The 24837-nt window shown below is 40.9% G+C and overlaps 1 protein-coding gene across 1 annotated transcript in view; it reads right to left on the bottom strand.

The window, feature by feature from the left end:
* The window catches only part of LOC126474521 (cholinesterase-like), a 78037-nt gene extending 57502 nt beyond the window's left edge, over nucleotides 1–20535 (bottom strand). Inside the window, exons 1-4 of the mRNA XM_050101993.1 lie at nucleotides 20473–20535; nucleotides 17758–17892; nucleotides 12510–12786; nucleotides 5987–6172 (exon numbers count right to left, since the gene is read on the bottom strand). Of these exons, the coding sequence (XP_049957950.1) occupies nucleotides 5987–6172; nucleotides 12510–12786; nucleotides 17758–17892; nucleotides 20473–20535 (661 nt within the window). The remainder of the gene's footprint in view (nucleotides 1–5986; nucleotides 6173–12509; nucleotides 12787–17757; nucleotides 17893–20472) is intronic.
* Nucleotides 20536–24837: the final 4302 nt, after the last annotated feature.

Raw genomic sequence — 24837 nt, 5'->3', positions numbered from 1 at the left:
CTGATTCCTGAAAGACAGTTTCGCTCACCAAGGCCAATAGAGTGAGCTGAAGGTCTGTATGGTGCTCCGCCTTCTTAGACAAGGCCGTTGGCACAACGAATGTGAATGGCTCGCTCTGAGCACTATGCGACTTAACTTCTGAGGTCATCAGTCGCCTAGAACTTAGAACTAATTAAACCTAACTAACCTAAGGACATCACACACATCCATGCACGAGGCAGGATTCGAACCTGCGACCGTAGCGGTCGCTGGGTTCCAGACTGTAGCGCCCAGAACCGCACGGTCACTCCGGCCAGCAAAGACGGTGATTTCTTGTGGCGGATGTCTTCAGCTGCTATTGGTGAAGATTATTTGATCCATACACCGAAATTTCACGGTCCTAAATCTACTAAGATACTCAGCAAGCCACAGCACGGTGCGTGGTGGAGGGTACTTTGTACTAATACTAGTCATTTTCTTTCCTTTACAATGCATGCGAAGTAGCAGTCACGATCAATTTCGTTAATTTGTCAATGAATTTGACATCAATGACATGCCTGGTGGGTGGAAGTTAGGGCTAGAGAACATGGTCATGATCCACGAGTTGAGCGGCTACAGGCGTTTTTTCGTTGTGGCGTTATCTTTCAACGAAATTTCAGTCCCCAAGCTACACAGGGGGAGATGACCATCGTAATAAAGTTAGCTATATTACTGACTTTATTAAGTCGTACACACTATAAACGTGATATTTGCAACTCCTATGTTCTGTTACCTAAGAGACTTCATATGTGACAAAGCATTTGGTTACTTTAAGTGAGTTCGAAAGTGAGGAGTGATCCTGGGAGAGAGGTAGAGCGTGCCCTTAGCACTTCGTGATGCGGCAAAAATGAGTTTAGTACTCTAGTCCTGTTATGTAGGACATGGCAGTTATGTTGGCTGAATAGCGAAGTAGCCAGTATACTGCTTGAGCTGTGACAGAAGCGAAAGTACGCGTTTCATGAGAAAATTCAAAATGACGAGTGTCTGCACTGCACGATTATTCCCCCCCACCCACCATGTAAATTGTTCTGCTTGGAATTCCCACAGTCTGGTTTGTGTCTTGGCCTCCATGGTTCCCTGCAAGCCTGAAGCAGCTCAAGCTTCGTGATCGTGAGTGTGTGCAATCAGGAGGTATTTTTCTCCAGATATGTTTCACGTAAGGTGAGAACGTTGTGGTGGAGAACGGTGCTTGTGTTCTCAAATGTCAGTGCACAAAAGATCTCGAATAAATTTACTGCTACGATCTACTTGTGACGGAAATTTAATTACTTGATTTGCTTTTGTCTTCATACATACATAGGTGTGGACCATGTCAGTCATTGTAATATGATCACCGATGTCACGTGGGGTGCTGGGATCCTTTGCTACTCGTCCGTGGGCCTGGACGCAAGGCTTATGGACACTGTGGCAAGCAGACATGTTGTCGCGATGGTTCCAGTGAAGTCCAGGAAGGGACTTATTTTTCTAGCACCTAGCATCTCCTTGAAGCTGTTAATGGGTGTGTATTTTATAGAGTCTGTTTGAGGTATTCATGCTAGACAGAGTGGAATTTGAAATGTTTAGGCCTTTGTTAGAGTTATTCCCACCATCAAACGGTTGCACTGTAACCAGGGCAGGACATCACGCCTGATATTTGTGGCAGTGGAAAGCTAATAATTCGTACAACCTCTTCCCTGTTGGCACAACTGCGCAAGTGGTTTCTATCTCCTGATGCTTTGTTTTTGGATTAGCACAACTTTTGGTCTGTGCTCCACATGAGCCAGCCCTGTGTGCGGGTAAGTCTCCCAACTTGTGCCCACAGGAAACCGACGTGTCCAGCGCGGCTGAGATTCCTGGTTTGTTTGCCCTGTGGTGCAAAGATGTGATTGGAAGGCTTTTTTTCGCCAGATATGGACAGTGGTGGGAGAGAAGGGTGCTTGTGTAAACACTAGCCAGTCCACATAAAAGCTCGGACGTATGACGAGTGTTTGTCCTGCAAATTGCATTATTTCGCACAATCAAACATTTTGATGAGATAGGTCCTGCCAAATATGCAAGCGATCAATCAAAAGGACCTCAATAGTTTTGGAAAACATTGGCATCAATACAGTTAGGATTCTGACATAACTGCACTACTATCAGAAGTAGGATGCGGGATGACATCATATTAGGGGAGGTACTGCAACTGAATTATTTCCTACCAGGGAGGAGCCTTATCTCCCACAAACTGAATATGGAGTAATATGCTATTGACAGTGATATGAATTTTCTGTCGTGAGATCCTTCCTCGCTAGCACAGACTGAGTCTTTTTGCATCAGTTTCCAGATGGAGTTTGGAGGGTGAAGTGAGGGAGGGGAGGGGATGGCTGTGGGATTTCCTAGGACTGGTGGCTCAGAACTGAACAAGTGCGCCTTTTCACAGAGTGACAGTGGGAGAGGAGTGGGAGAGGGAGGGGTGGGGGTACCTGAGGACCGATCGTCCCTAATGGATCATAACTTCACCTAGTAGGCTGATAGGTTAATGGGACTGAGAGATGGAGGGGTGGTTTGATTTATCAGTTTAATTAGTTAGCATATCAATCTGATATCACGAGTGCACCAGGATCGGCTTTACTCCATCCTCTCCTTATGGTCATAGATCATCATCATTTAATCTTTTACCAATTTGTCCATTTCAGTCCAGTTTTACTAAAAATTACTATCCCTCTAGACATTCATCAATTATGTCTTGTAAATCATCTAAGAAATCCCTCTCCTTATCAGGCACGTCGTCGATAGGGATGTACATCCCAAATTAATTCCAGTTTTCTTCAATGAATTTTTATTTTTAGACTTATTGTCGTTTCATTCATTCATTTCCAATTAACTATTCTTTGTTTCCATTTTCTTCTAATTAGAACTTTTTTCCACATCAATCCAAAGTAGAATATAATTACCAATTACTTCTTGTCCAGATCTTTTCTTTTTTCTTTTTGTCCTTACCAGGATATACATTTGCAGTACTTCCATTTCTTTAATGAATTTCTTAATTTCTTCTGCTAACCCCTGTTTATTCCATGTCCCACAAATCAGTCCTTGTTCTTAACCAGAATTGATGCCTTTTGATCTGTCAGGCTTTTTATTTTCTTTGGGAAACATAGCAAAAGCTGTTTATTCTGAGGTAGGATGTCAAACCCACGGCAAACCCACAACCTGGAGTACCGGGATTTTCCCTCAGTGCTTACTCCATTGGAGAGGCTGTTCCCCCTGTACTATGTTACCAGTTCAAGAAGGGAAAACATAGGGTTGGGTAAAGGGAAATACGAGACGTTGTGTGACACTCTTTGCCTGAATCCTCTGCAAGAGGCTTGTCTGGCATACGAGACCCTACCATAAGCTACGCTTCTACCAATATTCCTCTCTGCTTCATTGAATCATGCGAACCTTCTTGCCCGCAGGCAGAGTGCTACTTTAAGTCGATGTCTCCTCGAGAGAACATCGACAACACTCGCAATTATGGACGGCTATAGAGACAGCATCGCTCAATATTCCTGCAGTGGACTTTCTGCCATTTGTTCAGTCCGTACCTCATCGAGCTGCTGCAATACGCCAGGCAAAAGGACGTCCGACACAATATTAGGAGGCATTCCATGCCTTTTTCACGTGAGTATATTTCAGTACTGGCAATAAATAAGCCACATGTACTACAAACAATTTAAATGTGGAAATATTCAATTTGGAAGGCCTTTGCGATTGCGACATCTGGTACTACAATCAAACTTTAGTCATCAACACGTTCTGCTTATCTATAATTTTTGTCACTAAAACAATACAGAAGCCATGTGTATTTCTCGAAAACCTTATGGAGTAATTAATTTATGACAACAGTGCTACATGTGGTTTGAACTCAAAATTTTACATATTTTGGTTGCAAGCATATCTGATCGGTGCCTTGTTGCACCCTCATCTTCGGCTATGTTTAACCTCTGTCTTGTTCCATCACTGTCTTTTGTCGAGTTGTGATTAATGTACTTATTAAAAGAGGTCTCCTAGCGTATTACGAATCGATGCAGTTTAAGTGCTGTATCATAGTTAAAAGCACATCAAAACAACTCTATCTTCCTTCCTAAATTATTGTTTAGTCATTTCGTTTCGCTTTTGGCTACTTTGAATGTGCTTTTATTTTTATCTTTTTCTTACATTGAATATTTTGTTTAGATTTTGGTGTTATTTGGTAGAAAATGCAGTGTGTAAACGACTCAGAGAGTTCTGCACTGTTCTGCTGATTGGTAAATGTCGCAGAATACTTCAAATGTTCGATTTGTACATAACCTCTGTTACATTTACTTTAACTGCAAATAAAAGACAGTCTTATTGTGTTAAGAGCATCGCTTATATTTTCTACTGTATTACTCGCTAAGATGGTGTTCGCTAAGGTGTAGCATTACTCAAAATCTTGTAAAAACGCTGCGTGATATGATTTCCTTCTATGAACCACCAATTACCTACTCACATTTAAATGACACCCTTTGCATGTTTTGGACGTGCAGATACTATTGTCAGACTTGAAAAGCATCATAGAACCACTCAGATGTAGAAATATAGAATTTGAGGGTGCACTGTATCTTACATCATGTGCGAGCCTAAAAAGCTGAATTACTTAAATTGTTTTATTTAGGCATGAAAACAGCATTGGGCACATAATTTCAGAGCTACAATCATGTTATATGCTAAGTTTGACAGGTGTGTGTGTGTGTGTGTGTGTGTGTGTGTGTGTGTGTGTGGAAAATAACACTGTGGCGCTTAATGCAAGCAATGCCTTTGTTATGTATCTGACGTATTTTTTGAAACATTTTAAACTTGTAAAGAACATTGTGAAGTAAATCAAACTTTGCACATCCACTAGTGCTGCGTAACATGTACATATCTGGATTATTGTGTATGTGTATGTATGTGTGTGTGTGTGTGTGTGTGTGTGTGTAGCTAATGTATTTTAAATATGCAACGTTTATGTAAGATGTAAGTTCTTAGAAAATTAATTTTGAAGTTGGAGCAAAAAAAAAAAAAAAAAAAAAAAAAATAGACTGGCAGCTGCTTTGGATGGCTACGCTAGGGCTACATTTTGATTTAATTTTGATTTACAGTGAAATGCCGTAGGGTGATTGGTTGTTTAGTTTTAATACTATGGGAGAATAGATAAAGACGAGGTGGGAAGTGGGAGGCGGAGGGAGGGGGAGGGGAAGGTAAGATCTAGCTTTGTTATTTGATGATGGTGAAGTCATTGCTACACAATCTTGGATTGTGACGTCATTGTCCTACCTGTAGGAAACTCGCATTAACACTTACACTTAAAGTCAGTGGCATTTCTGTACCGCATATGAGGGCAAAGGGAGCCAGTAATCTCCTCCATAGATACACTACTGACACATAAAAGGACCTAGGATCACTCTCTGCTTTGCTATAAGGGACAAACTAATTTGCAAGATTCGACGAGAGTGGGAAAGCACTTGTGGCGTGTATCAGTGCTACATTCTGCACCACCCCATGTGAACTATTACATAAGAATCAAGGTGACAGCACTTTCAAGCCTTTGACAGTGGTAAGTTTGCAATGTGTGATCCGTAGTTGGCTGCTTGGTCTCTGGTCGTAGGACGTGTTGTGCTGGTGGGACGTCTTCGGGCATTTAAGGCAACGGGTATGGCTTTCCATTGCATTGTCACATGAATTCGGCCATAGACGTTCGACTGCTGAATGTTTCCGATTTCCTGGAATATTGTTCAGAATCATGAGACGAAGCTACGGGTTCTATGCTACTCCTATCCAATCACTCTTGGACTGTCGATAATCTTGCATTCCCGCCGGAGGTTCGAGTCCTCCCTCGGGCATGGGTGTGTGTGTTGTCCTTAGCATAAGTCAGTTTAAGCAGTGTGTAAGTCTATGGACCAATGACCTAAGCAGTTTAGTCCCTTATGAATTCACACACATTTGAACACACATTTAATCTCCTGACCTGCGGACATCGGTGAGACGAAGTGCAGAGAGATAGACATCCCACCGGCACTGTGTCCGAATATCGTGATCTGCTGTGGGTCGCCGCCAAAGCTGGCGATGTTTCTCTGTACCCAGGTCAGCGCCAGTCTCTGGTCCTTGAGGCCCGCGTTGCCAGGGGCGACAGCGTCTCCCGTGCTCAGGAAACCTGGAATCAGCCATGAGATTCATGACATGAGAACGTAATTCACAGCAGAAACCCACATTGCTGACTGATAGTTACTGACGCATGGAAATGTCCTTATTGCAGTTCTTTTGTTGATTATTCAATAACAATTCAGCCTCTAAGATCTGTTTCCAGTAATTACTTGAAATGTTGAAATGTAGTTGTCGTTTGCAGTGGATGGCAGTTCCGAGAAGAGAGGAAGGGGTTTTTCAGGTACGTGCGTTCAGGATGTGAGCGATCGTGTGATCGGGTGTCACAGAGAGAAAGAGAGAGAGGGAGAGGCGTAAGCCAGATGTACGAAAAGTTCGGCCTCATAGCTGGGGAAAACTCTGCTGAGTGCCAGAGGTCGCTCTTACTGCTGCATACAGGTTTCAGCAGTTGTTATTACATAATGTCTTCACGAGTTTGAGCATTTTGATCGATATTTCAAACAACAAAAGGTTAAAACAGGACTGTATAAAAATCTATTGTCTTCACTTGTAAATAATACACTTGCCTCTTGCATTTGGTGTCTATGACCATTTGCAGTGGTTTCAGTTATACAATACCAACATCTATGAATAATCTGAATAATCGTGAGAGAGACTGATGGAATTTAGGCAGGGATGTCTACTTTCCCATCGATGACAGGATTGTCGCAGTCTAAGATCTGTGATGTTGTCCAAAAGTACTTGAACTATTCATGCACCATACACAAAGCAAGATCAAGCAAGAAATATCGTCGCAGAATGCAACATTCCGAAAAATAATTAGAATACAATATTTCATAATATAAAATGAAAAGCCTGGTGTATCCAACACGGTAGTCGAATGACAAGAATAGAGAAACATATACGTAAACATGGAAAACAAGTTCTGATCGGCTGGCAGTGTTGTGAGATCCCTAAAAAAAATCTTAACAAGCACTAGAAGGCGGTTCGTTACCAAATCACCTTAACAAATAAAATGTAGAGATCCATGTAGCGGATGTGTTTTATATGTAAAAGTATATTTCTATAGCACAGGCATCAATATGATGTTTTTGAAACTTGGTGTGAATATTAAGGTAAAATATTTGATCAAGATATTCCTATGTAACACGGAGTGCCGAAAAATGACGTTTAATCCCAGTTATAATGCAACACTTTTTTCTGGAAGCAGGCCAGTTTTATTTAGAATTCAAATACATTATACCACTCCACATATTTTCGGCTACAAAACACTATTTTCAAATAAAATCTTCGTTCAATGCGACAGCCTGACGCCACCTCACTGGATGGCCGGTATACTGCATAGTACCACTCTACTTGTCGAAATCTGGGGCAATGTTTCGCCTCATGAGTAATCATCCACGTGCTACTTCCCACGGACTAATTAGGCCAGACAGATGAAAGTCGGAAGGTGGAACAACCAAGTGGGAAAACACCTTTGGGTACCCCAACTGGTGGACGAGTGTGTCTATCGATAAAGAAGTCCAGTTGCGGAGCGAGGTGTTTGACTAAGATCCGTGGATCACCTTGAATGAGTATGTCCGCACTTTCCAACATTGCACCACTCACAGCTGTATGGGGCCAAGCAGCACGCGGGTGATCGGACAGGTTTGCGCGACTTTGTTGGGATGATACCAGGTGCATCTCCCAACGGTTCACTAGGTTTTTGTTCACTGTAAGGTCCCCGTAGACGTTCTGCAACAGCATATGAATATTTACGACGTTCTGGTTTTCCACCAAACGAAAGCCAGTGACTACTTTCTGCTTGGAACGCATCTCCGCTGCAGAAACCATTGTGAAGGCTACGTATAGCGCCGCCACCTATCGGAATTTCATGAAATTATAGGGGCTGAAGTGAGAATATTCCACGACACTCCACAAGCAATTCCGTATTACTCAACCGTAACTGGCCAATAAAAATATTATGTTGCATTAATTATTAAACGTTCCTCGTAATTCCTCATTCTTATGACATTTCTTGAAGCGAAGCACCACTTTATTTACGCAGTTAAGGCTGTTGGAGAAAAACAATGAAAAGTCTCAATGACAGCAGTATAATGCATAAGGATGGTCTGAGCTTCTGTCTTTTTGGTGTCTGTATGTTGTACTTCCTAGTTCATTTACACTGCCAAGTTTCCAGCTGTTTTCAAAAGAAAAGAAAATAACTACCGAGTATTGAGTGTGGTGATATGGTGGCTTGCTAAGGGAAGAAAATACCGTTTATGAGTTTCTGGGAGCGTTAGGCACGTATGAAACATGTAAGTATTACATAAAAATTACGAATTAAGGACGTGGTTGAGACCAAATGTACGTTACTCGGTGCGGACTCGTCATCCACAATCTGTACAGATACTGCGCTGTTTGTCAGGAAACCTACACTTGCTGTTGACGGAATTTACTGTATTATCGCCAGATCACCTAAGATACTTGAAGATGATCTAACAGTGAGACTGTTTTCATTAGTTCTATTGGCTGTCACAAGCATACGTTATGAAATGCTTTTCCACCCTACTACCTTTACAATCATCATATCCATATGTCCTTTACTTGGCATGATTGCCGTTGTTTGTCTTCTTCTCGTCTTGACTGGCACCACTCGTTTCGCAAGCGTTGCCTGTCCGTTAGTGGCAGCAGTGTCGGTAATCGATATGTAATAACTGATGCCCTATCTTTGGGGCGACGTCGTTTTTTTTACGAGTGTGGCAGTTCGGTTGGGGACTCAGGAGGAGCCAGGTCCGCGCAGTGCGAGAACACGCCGGCACCGATGGCGGCGCGTATGGACTGCGGGATGGAAGGGATGTGGTCACGAGGGCGCGCGACGTAGTCGTAAACCAGATCCTGCAGGCTTTAAGATGAGTGCATTTCAGTTCAAGTAGAGAAACCTCCACCATTGTGATATCCCGCGCTTCTCCAGTGACTTGGGTTCGTGTTGCTGCTCGTAGTGTCGCCGACGCGAAGAGCAGCGACTGGAGTGCTTGGGGAAGGCGGATCTGATTAACCTTCCTCGATTTTATTACTATTTACTGTGTTCAGCTTGTTAGGCTTTGTTAAGTTCAACCAGCGATGTTTTTTTCTGCCTGGTGGCCGCTAACGCCACTGTTACCTGCCCTGGGTGTTAATGTATGTAACGGCGGTGTACGTTTCCTCGCCTTGCCACCGCTGTCCGGTAAGGCGCGTAGTTTTCATAGCTTTCTTGATTGTAGCCCGTTTGTGATTCTTATAGTCTGGTGGTAATGATCCCTTTCCCGTTCCGGGCGCTCTAAGCACAGTATTCTGGGGAGTAGTGCAGTCCGCCGGTTCCGGCTTTGGCGTGTTGTTCCATTCCTGCATTTGATGTATTGGACGTCAGGTAGCTTCACCAAGATTGTCATTAGTCATTCGTTAGACTGCCACTAATCTGAGTTACCATCTTGTGAAGTGAATGCCACTCTTGGCTGCCTGTCTCATCGCTCGGAAAAGTGTTTGTTGCCGGACCTTCTCAATGGTTGATTCCTGGAGCATCGTCTGTGACTGGTCCCTGTGTTTTAATATTATATTATTTATTACCATACCTTGTAATGCCTACATTAAAGGTTATGTACGTCTAGTTAATAGTTCCGGCCGCCTTCTGGAATCAATCTAGTAGTGTAAGGGTTATGTTACAAGGTAACCACCATCTTATTTCACCGTTTTGTGGTCAGTTGCTTGTTTCTTTTAAATAACCTCTGCTTGTATTTGCTGTTTTACAGCAGGTGTCAAATTTTTTTATTTAATTGCCGTTTCTGGTGTGTAAGGCCTTCAGCCGTGATTGTGGTCATTTGCATTGAAAAAAATAATTTGATATTTGTATTTTAGCAGTAAGTCTTAAAACCGTATTTACAACCATTCCTGACGTCTGGTACCTTCTGCTGTGTTTGTGGCCACTTACTTTTTTATATTTTAATACCTGTAAGTTGTAATTGCTGCGATTTCTTAAACATTCTTAATTTATGGTAATTCTCGGCGTGTAAGGCCTTCAGCCGTGATCACAGTGGCTTGTTTTTTTTTTTTTTTAAAACATTGTCTGTATCTGTATTTTATGGTGATTTGCTAAATTGCATCCCACTGACAACACTATTATTTACACAGTTGTTTATTTCTTCATTACTAAGGTGTGGTATTTTTTGTTTATTGACGAATCTGGAATTACTGTTTTAAAAATAAATGTGTGTAGCTGTAGAAGGCAACCAGTAGTAAATGATTACGGCCCTGTCCACAATCGTAACCGAATCCTGCCTTCCCTTGACTATAAGGTCGCAAAACGGTAGAGTTTACCTCAAATGACATTAAAGTGAACCTAGACGTGATGTCTTCATGTACTGGATGATAGACTAGCGACCCTAGACCAAGCACTATGGAAATCTTATGCAACTTGTTTCATCAATGCTTAACTTATTGCGCGCTACGACCATTTAAATCTATTTCTGTATTGTATATATCAGGTTTCATCTCCCTTTACACACAGAGTTTCCCATTCACTTCCCTAACATGCTCTACGTTCTCCATCTTCTGCTTGACACTAGGCAAGCGACTTTCAATTAAAATTTCTTCCATGTACAGGATCATATGTAATAGATGTACGAGGAATATTCGTAATGGATGTACGTGTACGGGTTGGTTAATTGGTTGATTTGGGTTTGGGGGGGGGGGGGGGTGGAGAGCAAACAGCGAGGCCATCGCTCCCATCGAATTAGGAAAGGACGGGGAAGCAATTCACCGCACCCTTTCACTGGAATCATCCCAGCATTTGTCTGAAGTGATTTAGGGAAATCACGAAAAACCTTCATGAAGATGGCCGGACGGGTGTTTGAACCGTCATCCTCCCGAATACGAGTCCAGTGTGCTAACCGCTGAGACACCTCGCTCGGTTTATGGGTTGTAAACGCATGGTTGACGATATGTGGAAGTTTAAGTCTGGTCGTGAGACGCGCTTGGGTACTCTAATGGTTGGGCGACTGCTCGCGATAAGTGAGGGGGGTTCGAGTCCTGGTTTGGTACAAATTTTCATTATCGTTGTTCAATTACACACCTCATGGTTGTCCATATTCGTGACTACGAAAGAATTTCATGTCTGCTTGTGACGCCGGCGTGTATGCATGACATATAATTGTCGTTCCTGTTTGGTTGTTACTCTTGTGGGAACAGCCCTATCAATGAAGAGAATTAGTCTTTCTTCGAATTAGTTTATTGTTACGTAAAACATTTAAAGGATACTATCGTCATTTTTACGTAACTTATTTATTTATAAATTCCGCAACTTCACTTCCATGTTAGGACAATTATAGGTGGAATAGATCGAAAATTTCATAGCGAAACTTTATTGGAACATTAATTTCTCCCTTTTTCCTACATGAATATGGCTACCAGTTGTAAATGAAATTGTGGATTTTATAAATGAACAAGCTAAGAAAGGCGATGAGAATATCTTTTTAAATAATATTACTTAGCTCAGCACAGTGACTCACTCTTTGCTGACCTTCCTATTCTTAACATATGCTGTTACCATTTCACCATTTTCAGCTTGCGCTTGTATTCCACTTTCATCTCAGCGAAAACCCTTACCTTCTTTACAGTTCAATTCACAGACACCTTCCACAACTAGATTCAACTATTTCATATCAGTTTCAGATTTGAAAGCTTCCCTGCCACATTCAGACTTCTGGCGTTCCACACTCCGACTAGTCGAAGTTTTGTTGGCTTGTCAGTCTTTGTGCCAAGATCATCTCACTCTCTGCAGTCTCGTCTGAGAGATCCAAATAGAGGACTAACCCGGAAATTTTTGACAATGGAGAGTTTGTCATGGCGATTTGTAAGTTAGTGACCATAAATCCTACAGATACAAATTACATGTTATGATTCTTCAAATTGTCCTGGTGTAAGTCATGACAAAGTAGACAACGGGTGACTGGCTGAAAAGGCGTTCACATCCTCAGCCCACCTGAAGATGGCATTGGGTTCCCGTTGGCCAATGACGTCCGGCCTTCCTCACGTGAATTATTTTGCCTAATTATTTCGTTAAATTAAGTCCATAATGCAGTGGTTTCAATCGGCTTCACCACTCTCTTATTGTCGATTTTTCAATCATTAGTGGCAGTTCACCTCCAACCCCCTTACCCCCCCCCCCCCCCTCCCAAGAGCAGCTGAGGCCCTAAAATTCCATCCATTGCTTTTCCCTCTTTGATAAGGCCGTTCAGAGAGTAAAGGTAACTCTTATAAGCAGTTACCCTCGGCCTCAATTGTTGATGACTTTATACGATGTGTAAGCAGTGGCTGCACTCAAAGCTGGGATCATTGGCAGCAACTAATGCAGAATATCAGGAAACAATACTTACCAAGTTGTCCTAGGCGATAATTAATAGTGACGAGTATGACACCGTAGGAGACGAGGAAGTCTGGGCCGTATTCCTCGTCAGAACCACTGCCACCTCTGAACCCACCGCCGTACACCCAGAACATGACAGGCAGCTGCGCGCCCTCCTCCGGAACACCAGGTACGTACACGTTCAGGTAGAGGCAGTCCTCGGAGCCGGTGCCGTCAGGTTGGATACAGTCACTGCCATACTGGGTGGCATTACGCACTCCTTCCCAGTTTTCAGCCGGCTGTGGAGCCTGCAAAGCAGTAATTTTTAATTCGTTAGTGGAGCTTGAAACGTCCCCTTTAAAAAATTACTGAGTGACAGTGCAGGAAAACTCTTACGTTATTTGATACAGAAACAGCTGAGTAATACACAACATACTCAGACAGTTCTCTCTTTACTTATTCTGATTATCACTAAACTGACACACAAAATTTTTAGCTCAACGCAATCTGACATTCAATAATCCCTACAAAAAAATGGCCCTAACTAACAATAACCTATACCTTTCATGAATCACGTACCTCACAAAAATCTTTGTTACTCGAATAACTGCAATACAACGAGCGCCAATACTGCCAGCTAAATAAAAGATTCTAACTACTGAAGGCACTAACTACTGATAGACATAGTAAGCAAATGAAAGATTTTGATAGAGAACAAAAAATGCATTTACCTTAAGAATGTTTAAAAGTCATCATATATATATCCATCAATTCATAACATCCATTTTTAAAAATTTCCTTTCTCTGGCGCACACACGTCCAAATCGTCCGTTTATATTATCCTCTCAAAACTCTGTCATCTCTGTCTCTACATCCACCACTGCTGGCGGCTTACCTCCAACTGCACAACGCTACGTGCTGTTCACTTCCAACTGCCCAACACTACACAAAGGAGTATTCCAACAACGAGTCCTACCAGCCACAGACTGCACACAGCGCAGTCAGCAATTTTCATACACAGCACCACATGGCGTTACCAACATAAAACCCTCAACAGCCTACTTACAAACTTAAGCTTTACGTAATGAAATGTTTCAGGGAAGCGGAACTGCAACGACTGGCATAAAAATATTGAAGAGACGATAGATCTCTATTTCCTTTCGTTGTTTAAGCTTGTCAGGTCATTTTCACAGAAGAGAATGCATTTTTGTTAAGTCCTAATAGAATAAAAGACAATGCGGAAGCTCTGTTAGATTTATTTCATTTGTCAAATAACTCAAATACACTATCTGGTTAAAAGTATGCTGACACCCTTTGTAATGCGAAATTGTGCAGTAGTTGTGAAGAGAGGGGGACCAACCGATATAAAAGGAAGCGAGGAGTGTTGTGTTGTCAGTAGAGAAGCAGCAACAGCAGAATTGGTTATTCGGTAGAGATCAGTAGCTTCAGACGTGGACCAGTCACCGTGTGTCACCTGAGTAACCAATCCATCAGGGACCTTCCAAAGCGGAAACGCGAAGGATTAAACACAGATAAATCAAGGCCAGGTAGACCTCATTTACTGCCGGATAGGGACTGTCGAACATTGCGGAGGGTAGTTGCAAAAAACCTCTTGACATCGGCGAAAGGGATCACTTCTGCTTTCCAATGTCCAACCAACAGTCCAACTAGCACAATGCTGTGCGTAGGAAGTTGAAAGGAAGGGAGTGCAATGCTCGTGCCGCTCCTCATAAACCACACATTTGTACAGGCAGCTCTGAGGGGTGCTTAAGGTACTGAAAGGAGTGACACCGCTGGACGAATGATGACTAGAGGCGAGTGACTTAGAATGATGACTTACGCTATGCCCTGTGGAAATCTGATAGAAGATTTTGGGCTCGGTGAGTTTCTGGAGAACACTACTTGCCATCATGTGTTACTTGCAGTAACGTACAGAAGATGTAGCGTTACAGTGTACGGGTGGTTTTCGTTGTTAGGATATGGACCCCATATTTTGCTTCAGAAAACGCTAAATGAGGATACATACGAACACATTTTACAGCAGTTTATTGCGTACATTTGAGAAACAATTCAGAGACGATGACTGTGTAGGCACGACATGATTGTTCAAGGCAATGGACTGTGAATAATAACATTCCTTAAATGGAACGGCGTGGCTAGAGTCCCAAACTGAATCCATTTGGAAATCTTTGGCCACTAATATCATTTACAGCTTTTCATAGTATAATGTTCACCGTTTTAGGACGCCCTCCCCCTGCTACGAGAAACGAACTAACAATTGGCGATGGCGTGGACATGTCAAGTGGCATGAATACATAATGCAATTGCCGACTCCACTGGACGAGAACGATGTTCTATTCCCCTCATCCTTGCCGTAGCAAACCCTCCGCTTGTCCTGTATCCAAGAAAAGGTTATGAGGTCTTAATATACATCTGAGAAATGAGAATGAATAGTAAATTACTGAACTGTTAGCACAGTTCTAAATGTATAAGCTAATTAGCTTAGATGCTCTCCGATTGGCATACGTGCAATAAATGGAGAAGCGGGGGCTTTTGTAAGGTAACTGAGCTGCTGCTGGTTTAGCTAAGTCATTGTGTCGGGTAATAATCACTGACTGGCTTACTTCCAAAAATTGGGAACGCATGGTCTACGAAAAAGAGGATGTAGCTTAGAAAGTGGAGTGAGAGGCGGCGGGATGGATTGGTGGATGGGGACGGGGGTAGGATGCGGAAGATGGGTGTTTAGGAAGAGGGCAAGGATTAGAAGATGGCTATGGCCAAGAGAAGTCTACTAATATCAAATACCGGCCTTAATTTGAGGAAGAAATTTCTGAGGATGTACGTCTGGAGTACAGCATTGTATGGTAGTGAAACATGGACTGTGGGAAAACCGGAACAGAAGAGAATCGAAGCATTTGAGATGTGGTGCTATAGACGAATGTTGAAAATTAGGTGGACTGATAAGGTAAGGAATGAGGAGGTTCTACGCAGAATCGGAGAGGAAAGGAATATGTGGAAAACACTGATAAGGAGAAGGGACAGGATGATAGGACATCTGCTAAGACATGAGGGAATGACTTCCATGGTACTAGAGGGAGCTGTAGAGGGCAAAAACTGTAGAGGAAGACAGAGATTGGAATACGTCAAGCAAATAATTGAGGACGTAGGTTGCAAGTGCTACTCTGAGATGAAGGGGTTAGCACGGGAAAGGAATTCGTGGCGGGCCGCATCAAACCAAAAAAAAAAAAAAAAAAAATAAATAAATAAATAAAAAAAAATGGCATGAAGCTATGAGTTTGCTCCTGCCCCTGGGTGTAGGCAATGGTGATAAAACAATTTTTGCCGTTTATTTAAGTACTATACGATTACGCGCCATCAGCGTGGTACTATATACATATTTGCTTCCTTTTTCTTAGCACCTGCAGTCTAAATTGTTTGTTACTCGGAGTCCGATTAATCTTGCTGCGCACCGCGACATACTTCATGCCATTGTGCTATATTTTAACACGATCAACCATCACTCAACTTGTCACTCTCATACAGCGATCTCAACCCTTAGTTTCAGAACAACGGTAAGAACAATAGTAAACTGTCCAGAGTCAGTTACAACGGGAACTTGTTAAGATTATATCTTATATGAAAGCTGAACAGACTTCCACTGCAGCCGTTGTGATTTTCCCCACGTGACAACAATATTATTCTGAGGCAGAATGAAGTTTACCATTGTTCTGACTACATATAATATTTTTATGGGGAAATATCACACAACTTGATGGTCAGTGATTAAAAACGATGCAATGTCGCTTCGTATTCCTACTTGCTTTGTGTTGTTTACTGCTTGCTCAATGTGTAGACTGAATATATCGGGGCAGTCGTATTAACCATGAATTTTCTCAGAAAATAAATAACCTGCTGCTGTCACAACTTTTCACCACTGACAATAAAAACAGAAATATATTGTGCATGACATAATTACTTATTAAAAAAAGGTTTAGAGCCTTGAAAGCACTAAGTATACTAAAAACTGTGGAATAAGTAAACCTGTGAAAATATACAACACTGTATTCACGTATATAGGCACCACCTCAAATGTCAGTTATTAACTAAGAGAGAAGGTTTATGTAGAAAACTGCTTGTTAAAGTTCCAGGAGTAAGGATTTTCGTAGAGATTTATTCTACATTCGTCATTCAGTTTATGAAGTATTTCAAGGTCAGGATTTGTTAAAATGGGTATCGATGACAGGCTGTGTGTGGCACCGAGACTGAAGTAATTTATGTGTTTATTACACCATGTCCTGAAGGTTGTCGCTGTCTACGCTTCGTAGAATGGCTTCCTGTTGAAACATGTTATTTCGATAACATCAGAGTACGTATATTTGCTCATATGAGTTGTTTTTCTGTGCACTTGCCTTTACTTAATAGGGAAATTCTTATGTTGTGGATGTGAACAGGTTTACCAATACCTGTAACAAATGACCATGTGGAAGCAGCTACGTTCCTGTTTCTGCAACTTCTATAGCAGCTGTAACACCTTTCTTTATTACCAGTGAAGTTAATACCGTAACCACCTCATCTACATGCATTTTTGTTTATGTTTTGTTGCATAGGTAGCTTAATTTTGTTAAGTACAGGCGAGTATGCTGGGCGATCATTGTTCAGTAGGATGCATTCTTCTGTGCTGAGTAACTTGAAATGTGAATGGGGCTATGACAGCTGTGTTTTATTTCATTTAATTTCTTTTATTTTAGAAATTCGTGTGTTTTGTGTCTTGGGCTACTTTTATATTTAGTGCTTAAAAGAATTGATTTTTGTCATTTTTTCTCTGTCTACAATGAAATATTAGCGATAATGTAACTAACTTAACGAATATCTCTGTCATATTAATAACTACATTTTTATCACCACCGAACTGGAACAATGTACAACTTGTTTGAAAAAAGTACTTTGCACACCGCCTTTCAATAGTATCGTACATCACAGAACGTACAGAAATGTGCAGGATAGTCGCTCTTCGTACTGATATTACTTGTACTGTGCCAAACTGACGAACCCGATTTGATATGTTTGAAATATTTTCTAATGTATAACACGAATTCCTTGTATGAAATTGTGTTTTTGAAATTTCATTTTCACTAATTCGCTACGACGTAGCCAAGTTTCACAACTTGTCTACCTTTGTTATTTGACTATCGCTATTTACGTTAAGATTCCGTGATATATTGAGACCGATGTAGTTTCGATAAACATCCATCTGTGCTGCCCGTGACCTGAACAGTTACCTGGAACCGCAGTCTCCCTAACGGCGGAGTGGCGTACGGGATGCCCAGAAACGCAGTGTAGGAGGTGTTGTAGACGCTCGTGGCTGTGGTACCTCGTAGATTGCCCTGCTCGACTGTCACCAACACTTCCTGTGGCTGAAACAAAGGTGGAATTTAATAGAATCCATGCGAGAGACAATAAAGGGAAGATGATTACTCTTTAAAACTTGGCCACCTTGTAAAATTTTGCGTCATCAAAAGACTTCGATAAAATAAAAAATCTCTTTCCCCAAACTACTATCTTTCCGAAGCATTTTACCTCCGCAGTTCTTGGTTCTCTTCGTTGGATGCGAACAAATAATTTCAGTATCCTCATCAGTAGAAAAACAAATTTGCCTTCATATCTCATGTGCATCTTTCCGAAGCATTTTACCTCCGCAGTTCTTGCTTTACTTCGTTGAATGCGAACAAATAATTTCAGTATTCTCATCAGTAGAACAACAAATTTGCCTTCTTATCTCATGTGCATTTTTAAAAGTAACCTGCCTGAGATTTGAAATTATTGTTTTTTGAGGTTATGATAAATTTAAAAGAATATTTTAGAAGTTATAGAGGATTTAAAATTATGATTTATATTTCAGTTACACTAATTCAGTTTTATGCGTTTGGATTACAGCTACATGTGTAAATCATGATCTTTTCGCCTCCAACATCAACTGAATATTTTTCTTTCTTCTATTATTTCATTGAATATGAATATTACACAATGACTTCTGTGGTTCATATGCGATATAGTTTTGGAATTATCGAAATGAATTGCCTCCCCCGATGAAACCCATTACACTAAAATGGTCTTTAGTTGCTATGAAGACTCAATTCATGGTAGTATAGTGTGGGGTAATGCATTAAAGTGGTTTCAGCATTCGAGAAAAACGGATGCCTTAGAGGAATCTATAACACAATTTCTGAAGGATAGTACTGCATCAGTGGAGTTACCAAGCGATGAGTAATACTGAACTATTGTCACATGCATGTTTTATGTAAAGAGAAATGGAATTCGAGTGATGTAAATTTATAGTTAGGGTCAATAAGACAGTTGTTTTTTGTCGTGAATGGCTTTGCATCGATAGTCAATTATGAGATACTGTCGTCAATACTATCGGGTGGAATATGTAGGTTATTTTGAAACCAGTAGTACAAGACACGGTGCTGGACGTTTATGATTCCTTTAAGAACGCCGCTGTTATTGGTTTAACAGTATCGTCGCAGTTCAGTGGTGCGACTGGCAGTGGGATGCTAAACTACAGTAGGTACAAGTAGTTGATATACGTCATTAATCATAGACTACTGCAGCAGCTAAGCTGCACTGGTACTATTGTTGAATGAATGAGGTGGTCAGTGAAGTAGCAGTGATCACGTTGCATAGATTTTTGAACAATTTAAAGATTTGCTTCGTCAAATGATTTTTGCTTTATGCTGATTATCAATCACACTAGGCTCAAGTTCATTAAAGAAAACTGTTGGTCGACACATCCAGTACATTACCTTCGCAGGACCATGATGACGGGGATAAGCAATGGGCAGATTTTACCTGGCATACTCGATAATTACAGCTAGAATGCAGTCTGGTCGATATTATTATTGGATATATCAAGGACCTTGTCCATCTCTCTCTGTACGCCTGCCTAGTCGTTCCTTCTTGAAATGCTTCCTTTAAACCACAGAAGAAAATTGAAGTTATCTCAACTAATGACTGTTAAGGCTTGACTTCACAAAATGTTTGTTTATACTGTTACGTGTAACCCTTGCAAACAGTTTAACATCGTTGAGACGATATGCGAAAGTAGCAAAATTTGAAAAACGTTGTTAAGCATTCTCGAAAATGAAAGTGAACCGATCTCTTGCGAAACAAAAGTATCATACTATCGATGTTGAATCTTATGAACAACATAACCTTATTAATGAAGGTTGGTCAATGACCAACCGGTTTCGACTACGATGCCCATCTTCAGATGGATATTTTTCTGTTACGTATACGTTTTTATCAGTAGCATGTTATCTGCTCCCACACTGCAGAAGAATATCTGAGCATTTAGAGCCACTTTATAAGTTGTTTCATTAATAATAATACGCTGATGTGCTTGCATTTATTTAAATATAAAGCAATATAGTTATGTACACGTGCATAAGTGACACAGACCACAACAAAACAGATCGCCATCTACTGAAACTTATGTAGCTGAACACAACTGTTTCACATCATATCTAAATAAATGCAATCATTTTAAAGTATTTATATTAATGAACCAAGTTATATAGTAGCAATGAATACTCAAATAATCTTGTGTAGTGTGGGAGCAGACGACATGCTGTTGATCGAAACATGTATGTAACTGAAAATAACAGACATATGAAGATGGGTATGACAGTCTGAAACCCCTTATGGCACTAAAATAAACCACTCAAAAAATATTTGTGCCTGGTTGAATCATTCACCATCTAAAACAAAACTGTTTTCAGTTTCATTGACATGCTCTATGTTTGTAACAGTACGAAGAATATACCAATATATTCCTAAAACAAAACCCGTCTTCTCACTATTTTTTGTTATTCAGCTTCTGCACGAACATCTAATCAAACACTCCTAGAAGTCCATATAAAATGAAAACATCCCATAGTTGACTTTGTGAACTGATAGTCGTTGCCACTTGACAAATAGAGATACTGGTGTTTTACCTTGACAAGTACTGCTAAAGTAAGGAACATTAACGATATGCACGACAGACGGCTCGGCTCCATGGCTGTATGAGCTCCCCACGGATGAGGACAGCAGCCGTTGCAAAACTGGGTATTGTCAGGGGGCGATCAGTGAAGTCGCTCAGTGACAGCACCTCTTATATGGACATCGGCTTGAAGTGGCTGTAACGTGATTAGATAGCCTGCCGGCCTGTGTTATTTATCTGATACGTGACACGCTACTGAGCTGAGAAAGGACAGTACGAATAGGAAAACGTAATGTCTTTTAATAAACACCAGATGCTGACAGAAGACTCAAGAGATACCTCATACAGGCGCCAATCTTAACTTTTATAAGATTTCTTAGAAATTTTTATCCCATTCTTTCTACGGTGCGCAAAATTTCCATTTTTTTTCTCTTTTAGTAAATATGTGTCACGTGATTTTTTTTCCTGTTTTTATGATACTATATCACCAGTCGAATAGAAAACATCTTCGAAAAGCTTTGACGCGGAAAGAAAATCGAGACTGTTTTGTACACTCAATTAAGGTAAGGGCTCTCTGTATTTTCGCGTTAAGTAAAACAACGGTATAACACCTTTTGAGTTGTGAGAGGCTCTCTTTGGGTGTTTAGATATGCCTACATTATTGACGCTAGTCATTTTGCAGAGCTACAAGTATATTAGCCTCCAGCTGTTGCATGAAATATGTAAAATTTACTGCTTTAAAAACGGAAATGGCATTACTTACTTACTGCAAAAGTACAGATCAACATGCTACTTTTGACGCAGGCTACCTGCTGTAAATTTTTGTTAGGACACAGATCATACCCTTCAAATACCGAAAAAAACGAATAAGTTGAATGTTTCCTACGCCGCTGTATACGTGTGCGGAATAGGGGTTCCGTAGAAGAAAGCACACATATGTTCACCCGGCGGAAGGTGTTTTCTGCGTTCTCTGTCATATTAATAGACATTGTCTTTGGCATATCGATGTTTGTGTACAGCTTTAGCCACAATGTGCTACTGACAAATATTCGGAAACATTTGCGTATTCACCGAAACTGTACACCACTGTCAACTATACCATGAGGAAATTTCCATTTTGCTCTGCAGACCAAGAAAGTGTCTACTAGTGATTTCGTTTCTTGCGTAGGGACGCTGTGCTGTTTTTAGACAGGAACAATTTGAGTTGTCCATTTTCAGTGACTACTGAAGAACTTAGGCAATTCCATACACTAAATTTAGTGCCCATTGTTCTGTACAGAGAAAATGGTCCAAACCCTAGGCTGGAGGGCTGTCTTAGTTCTGATGGACTGATGTTGCAGAGATATGGCTTATCCACAGTACAAGCAGCGATCTATTTTCTGTAAGCACAAAGCTCAGTGTTACGACAAGAACAAGAACAGTCTTCCATCGAGATATAAACATGTGTCACTTATAAAATTTGAATTTAGATGGTTGGTTGGATTACATCACTTTTCTGTTTCACAAACTGTGTTGAACATGACCAAGAAACAGAACTGTACAATTAATCCTGTAAGTCAGTTAAAGAGGTGATTCGTTTTACTAGATAGTTAATTTCGGCACTTGCTCAGAGACTTGATTTCCAGGAGTGAAGTCATTCGATAAGTTAAAATTATTGTAGTTTCCACAATATCGCCATCCTTGTGCAGAAGTAGAAGTGAAAACTGATTCAAAAATAAATTAAATGCTTCGCTAACTCGGCATGACAATCGCATTGTCGCCCTTGTCCCAATAAGTTGCGCCCCTCCTCCAGGAGCTGACACTAGTTTTAATAATGATAATTTTCCTTGTCCAGCGATAGTTCACTGCGTAGGAGCAGAGCACTGAGGCCTATTTTTAGACTACTTCGCAAATTATAAAAATAAACAATGATTCAAATTTATCATTAAGTTAATTTAAAATATCCAAGTAAAAGGATGGGACGTCAGATATAAATATGCGCATCTTTCAACGCTCATCACTAGTCTAAAATGTAAGTGGCAAGTTCTTCGGAGATAATTAAGACCCACGAAACATACACAAAACTTTTCCATGTTAATATAAACAGTATGTGTAACTCTGACGTTTCCTATCGCTCTTTATGACGTCCACCAATTTCATAACCTGCCGTATAATTTTTAGTACGTCTATCTGAATCAACTCACTTCAGTTCACAAACTGTACGTTAGCACTATCCATTCTGCCATGCAAAATGATAATAGTTATATCTATATTAATATGCTGAAAACCATTGTGAAGCGCAAGACAGACGGTACTTTGTAACAACTACATGTGAAGATATCTCCCCGTTCCTACCGCGTATGCATAGCGTGAAAAACAGTTGATTTAATCCTCCCTAACTAATCTAATCTTACTTTTGCGGTTTCTGCTAGACTACTATGTATATTTTTCACTTAATAGTTGTTCTTGGACTTTGTAAGTAGGCTTTTGTGTTTGTGTTTACGACAAGCACTTCTCGTATCAAGTATAAACGTACTGTAATGAGATATTGCGATTGATAGCAGTTGTTTTTACTGAAGTCTTAGAAACACAAGCTTTATTGACGTGAAAGTTTAGTCGCTAATAGTCATCATATTTAATTTGTGACATTGTAAAGCTCTGTAGCTAGATGTGTTTGTAATTGAGGTTTTTATGACCTGTGGAAACGGGAAATCTTGCTGTGATGTTACTCTGTTAATAACTTTTGCACACACTGTCACAAAAATTCACTGAAGTTTCATTCTAAGGACGCGTAAAATGATGTACCTGGATATTCTGTAGCTGTATTACAGCTCGTGAAAACTGATACTGCACTGAAATCAATGTATTTGTATAGGAACTGTCACAAGCGACTCTTTCCAAACGGGCCTTGCGTTCTTCATGCATCTGCCTGGGCCATAAGGTTTGCTGCAGCTTTCTTCTTTGCCCGCGAAATTCGTCTTCCAAGACTAGTAGATGCCATGCACTGTTCTCCTCCCTTCATGTTAGGTTCTCAAGATAATCGCTGCCCCTCGAAGTCTCACAGATTCAGCTTTGACAGATAGTCCTCATTTGTAATATATAGTGGCATATCTTTGTAAACTGTTTATTTTTTGGTAATAAACATCTTGACAACTGTCTTCTACGAAGGAATTTCTGTCTAGATACTCATAATGGATGCCTCGTTTAGTTTCTCTGATTTCGGCGGCAGGGAGGGCGGCTGAAAACTGAATGACTTCGGGGAAGCACTTCGAAACGCTGCAGAGTGACCCTAATTATGGCAAGGGGTGGGGCTTCGTCCTGTTACTGCATGGTAGAAGGTGGAATTGTCCTGTTCTTTGACTGCTTTCAGCGTAATAGCAGCGGTTCTCAACCTTCTTAGCTCCGCCACCGTGAAATTCTTCAAACTGAGCGTTTGATAAGTGTCCTCCACTATGTACTTCAAGAGATGTGAAACTTTGTAGGCTTCTGTGATAATGGTTTCACTGGGTAACGCAGTGGCAACCCATTCTACGCATGCGACTGTGTCGTCTCCCACTGGCGTTGGGCTCTTTCAACTGCCCTTCACTATACGACGTGCTGCTCGTCGAAAAGAACATGGAAATTTAGTCACAGGATTATTGAAAACATTGAAACCCTTCCCCACGTCTTATCTCCGTGAAAAAAGGTTTTTTGTCTACGGGTGCTCTATGAACTAATTACAGGAATCGTCTTTTACCATTCGAAAACAATTTGCTTTTGTATGTTTTCAACGTAGATCCACTTATAGCAAAGCTTTTAAATGAGAAACAACTGCAAGCATCAAATTAATTTAGGTTCGTAATATGTCTCCTTTTAATCACAATGTTTATAATAAATTAAGTTTCTTACAAAATGATTTCATTATTGTTTAGGCTATTTTGCGACTCCATCTAACATCACCTGCGTGGGGTTGCGAATACCAGTTTGAGAAATGATGCTTTTTAGTAACGGCATCCACAATTTTTCCCCAGATCATGAGCGTTTCGTCATTCTCAAACCGCTGCTCACCAGTAACGTCTAAGGAAAAGTAGGCATATCATGTCATTGACCTGTCACATTTCGAATATTTTCAGTCACTTCACTTAATAACGGACAGCGTCATCCATAAAAAGTAGTACGTGCATGATGTCCATCCGACTCAACAATGCTTTAATATGGGGTGCTTGTCGTTTAGGGGCACTCAGTGGCGGGGTTGTCAGCCGCTAACTTGTTCATTGGCACCGGGAGAGTGCGGGCAGAGAGGAAGACCTTTTTGCGTTCACGTAACTGCCATAGAAGTCCACGGGTTTGCTAAGTTATATTGAAGCCACGACAGTGTCAATATCTGAGATAATTGCTTTCTTTGCGTACATTCCTGAAT

This window comes from Schistocerca serialis, chromosome 4, assembly GCF_023864345.2.
Source record: "Schistocerca serialis cubense isolate TAMUIC-IGC-003099 chromosome 4, iqSchSeri2.2, whole genome shotgun sequence".
In the NCBI taxonomy this organism is placed as follows: Eukaryota; Metazoa; Arthropoda; class Insecta; order Orthoptera; family Acrididae; genus Schistocerca; species Schistocerca serialis.
The sequence above is the reverse complement of the archived record's forward strand: the minus strand, read 5'-3'. Positions and strand labels throughout refer to the sequence as shown.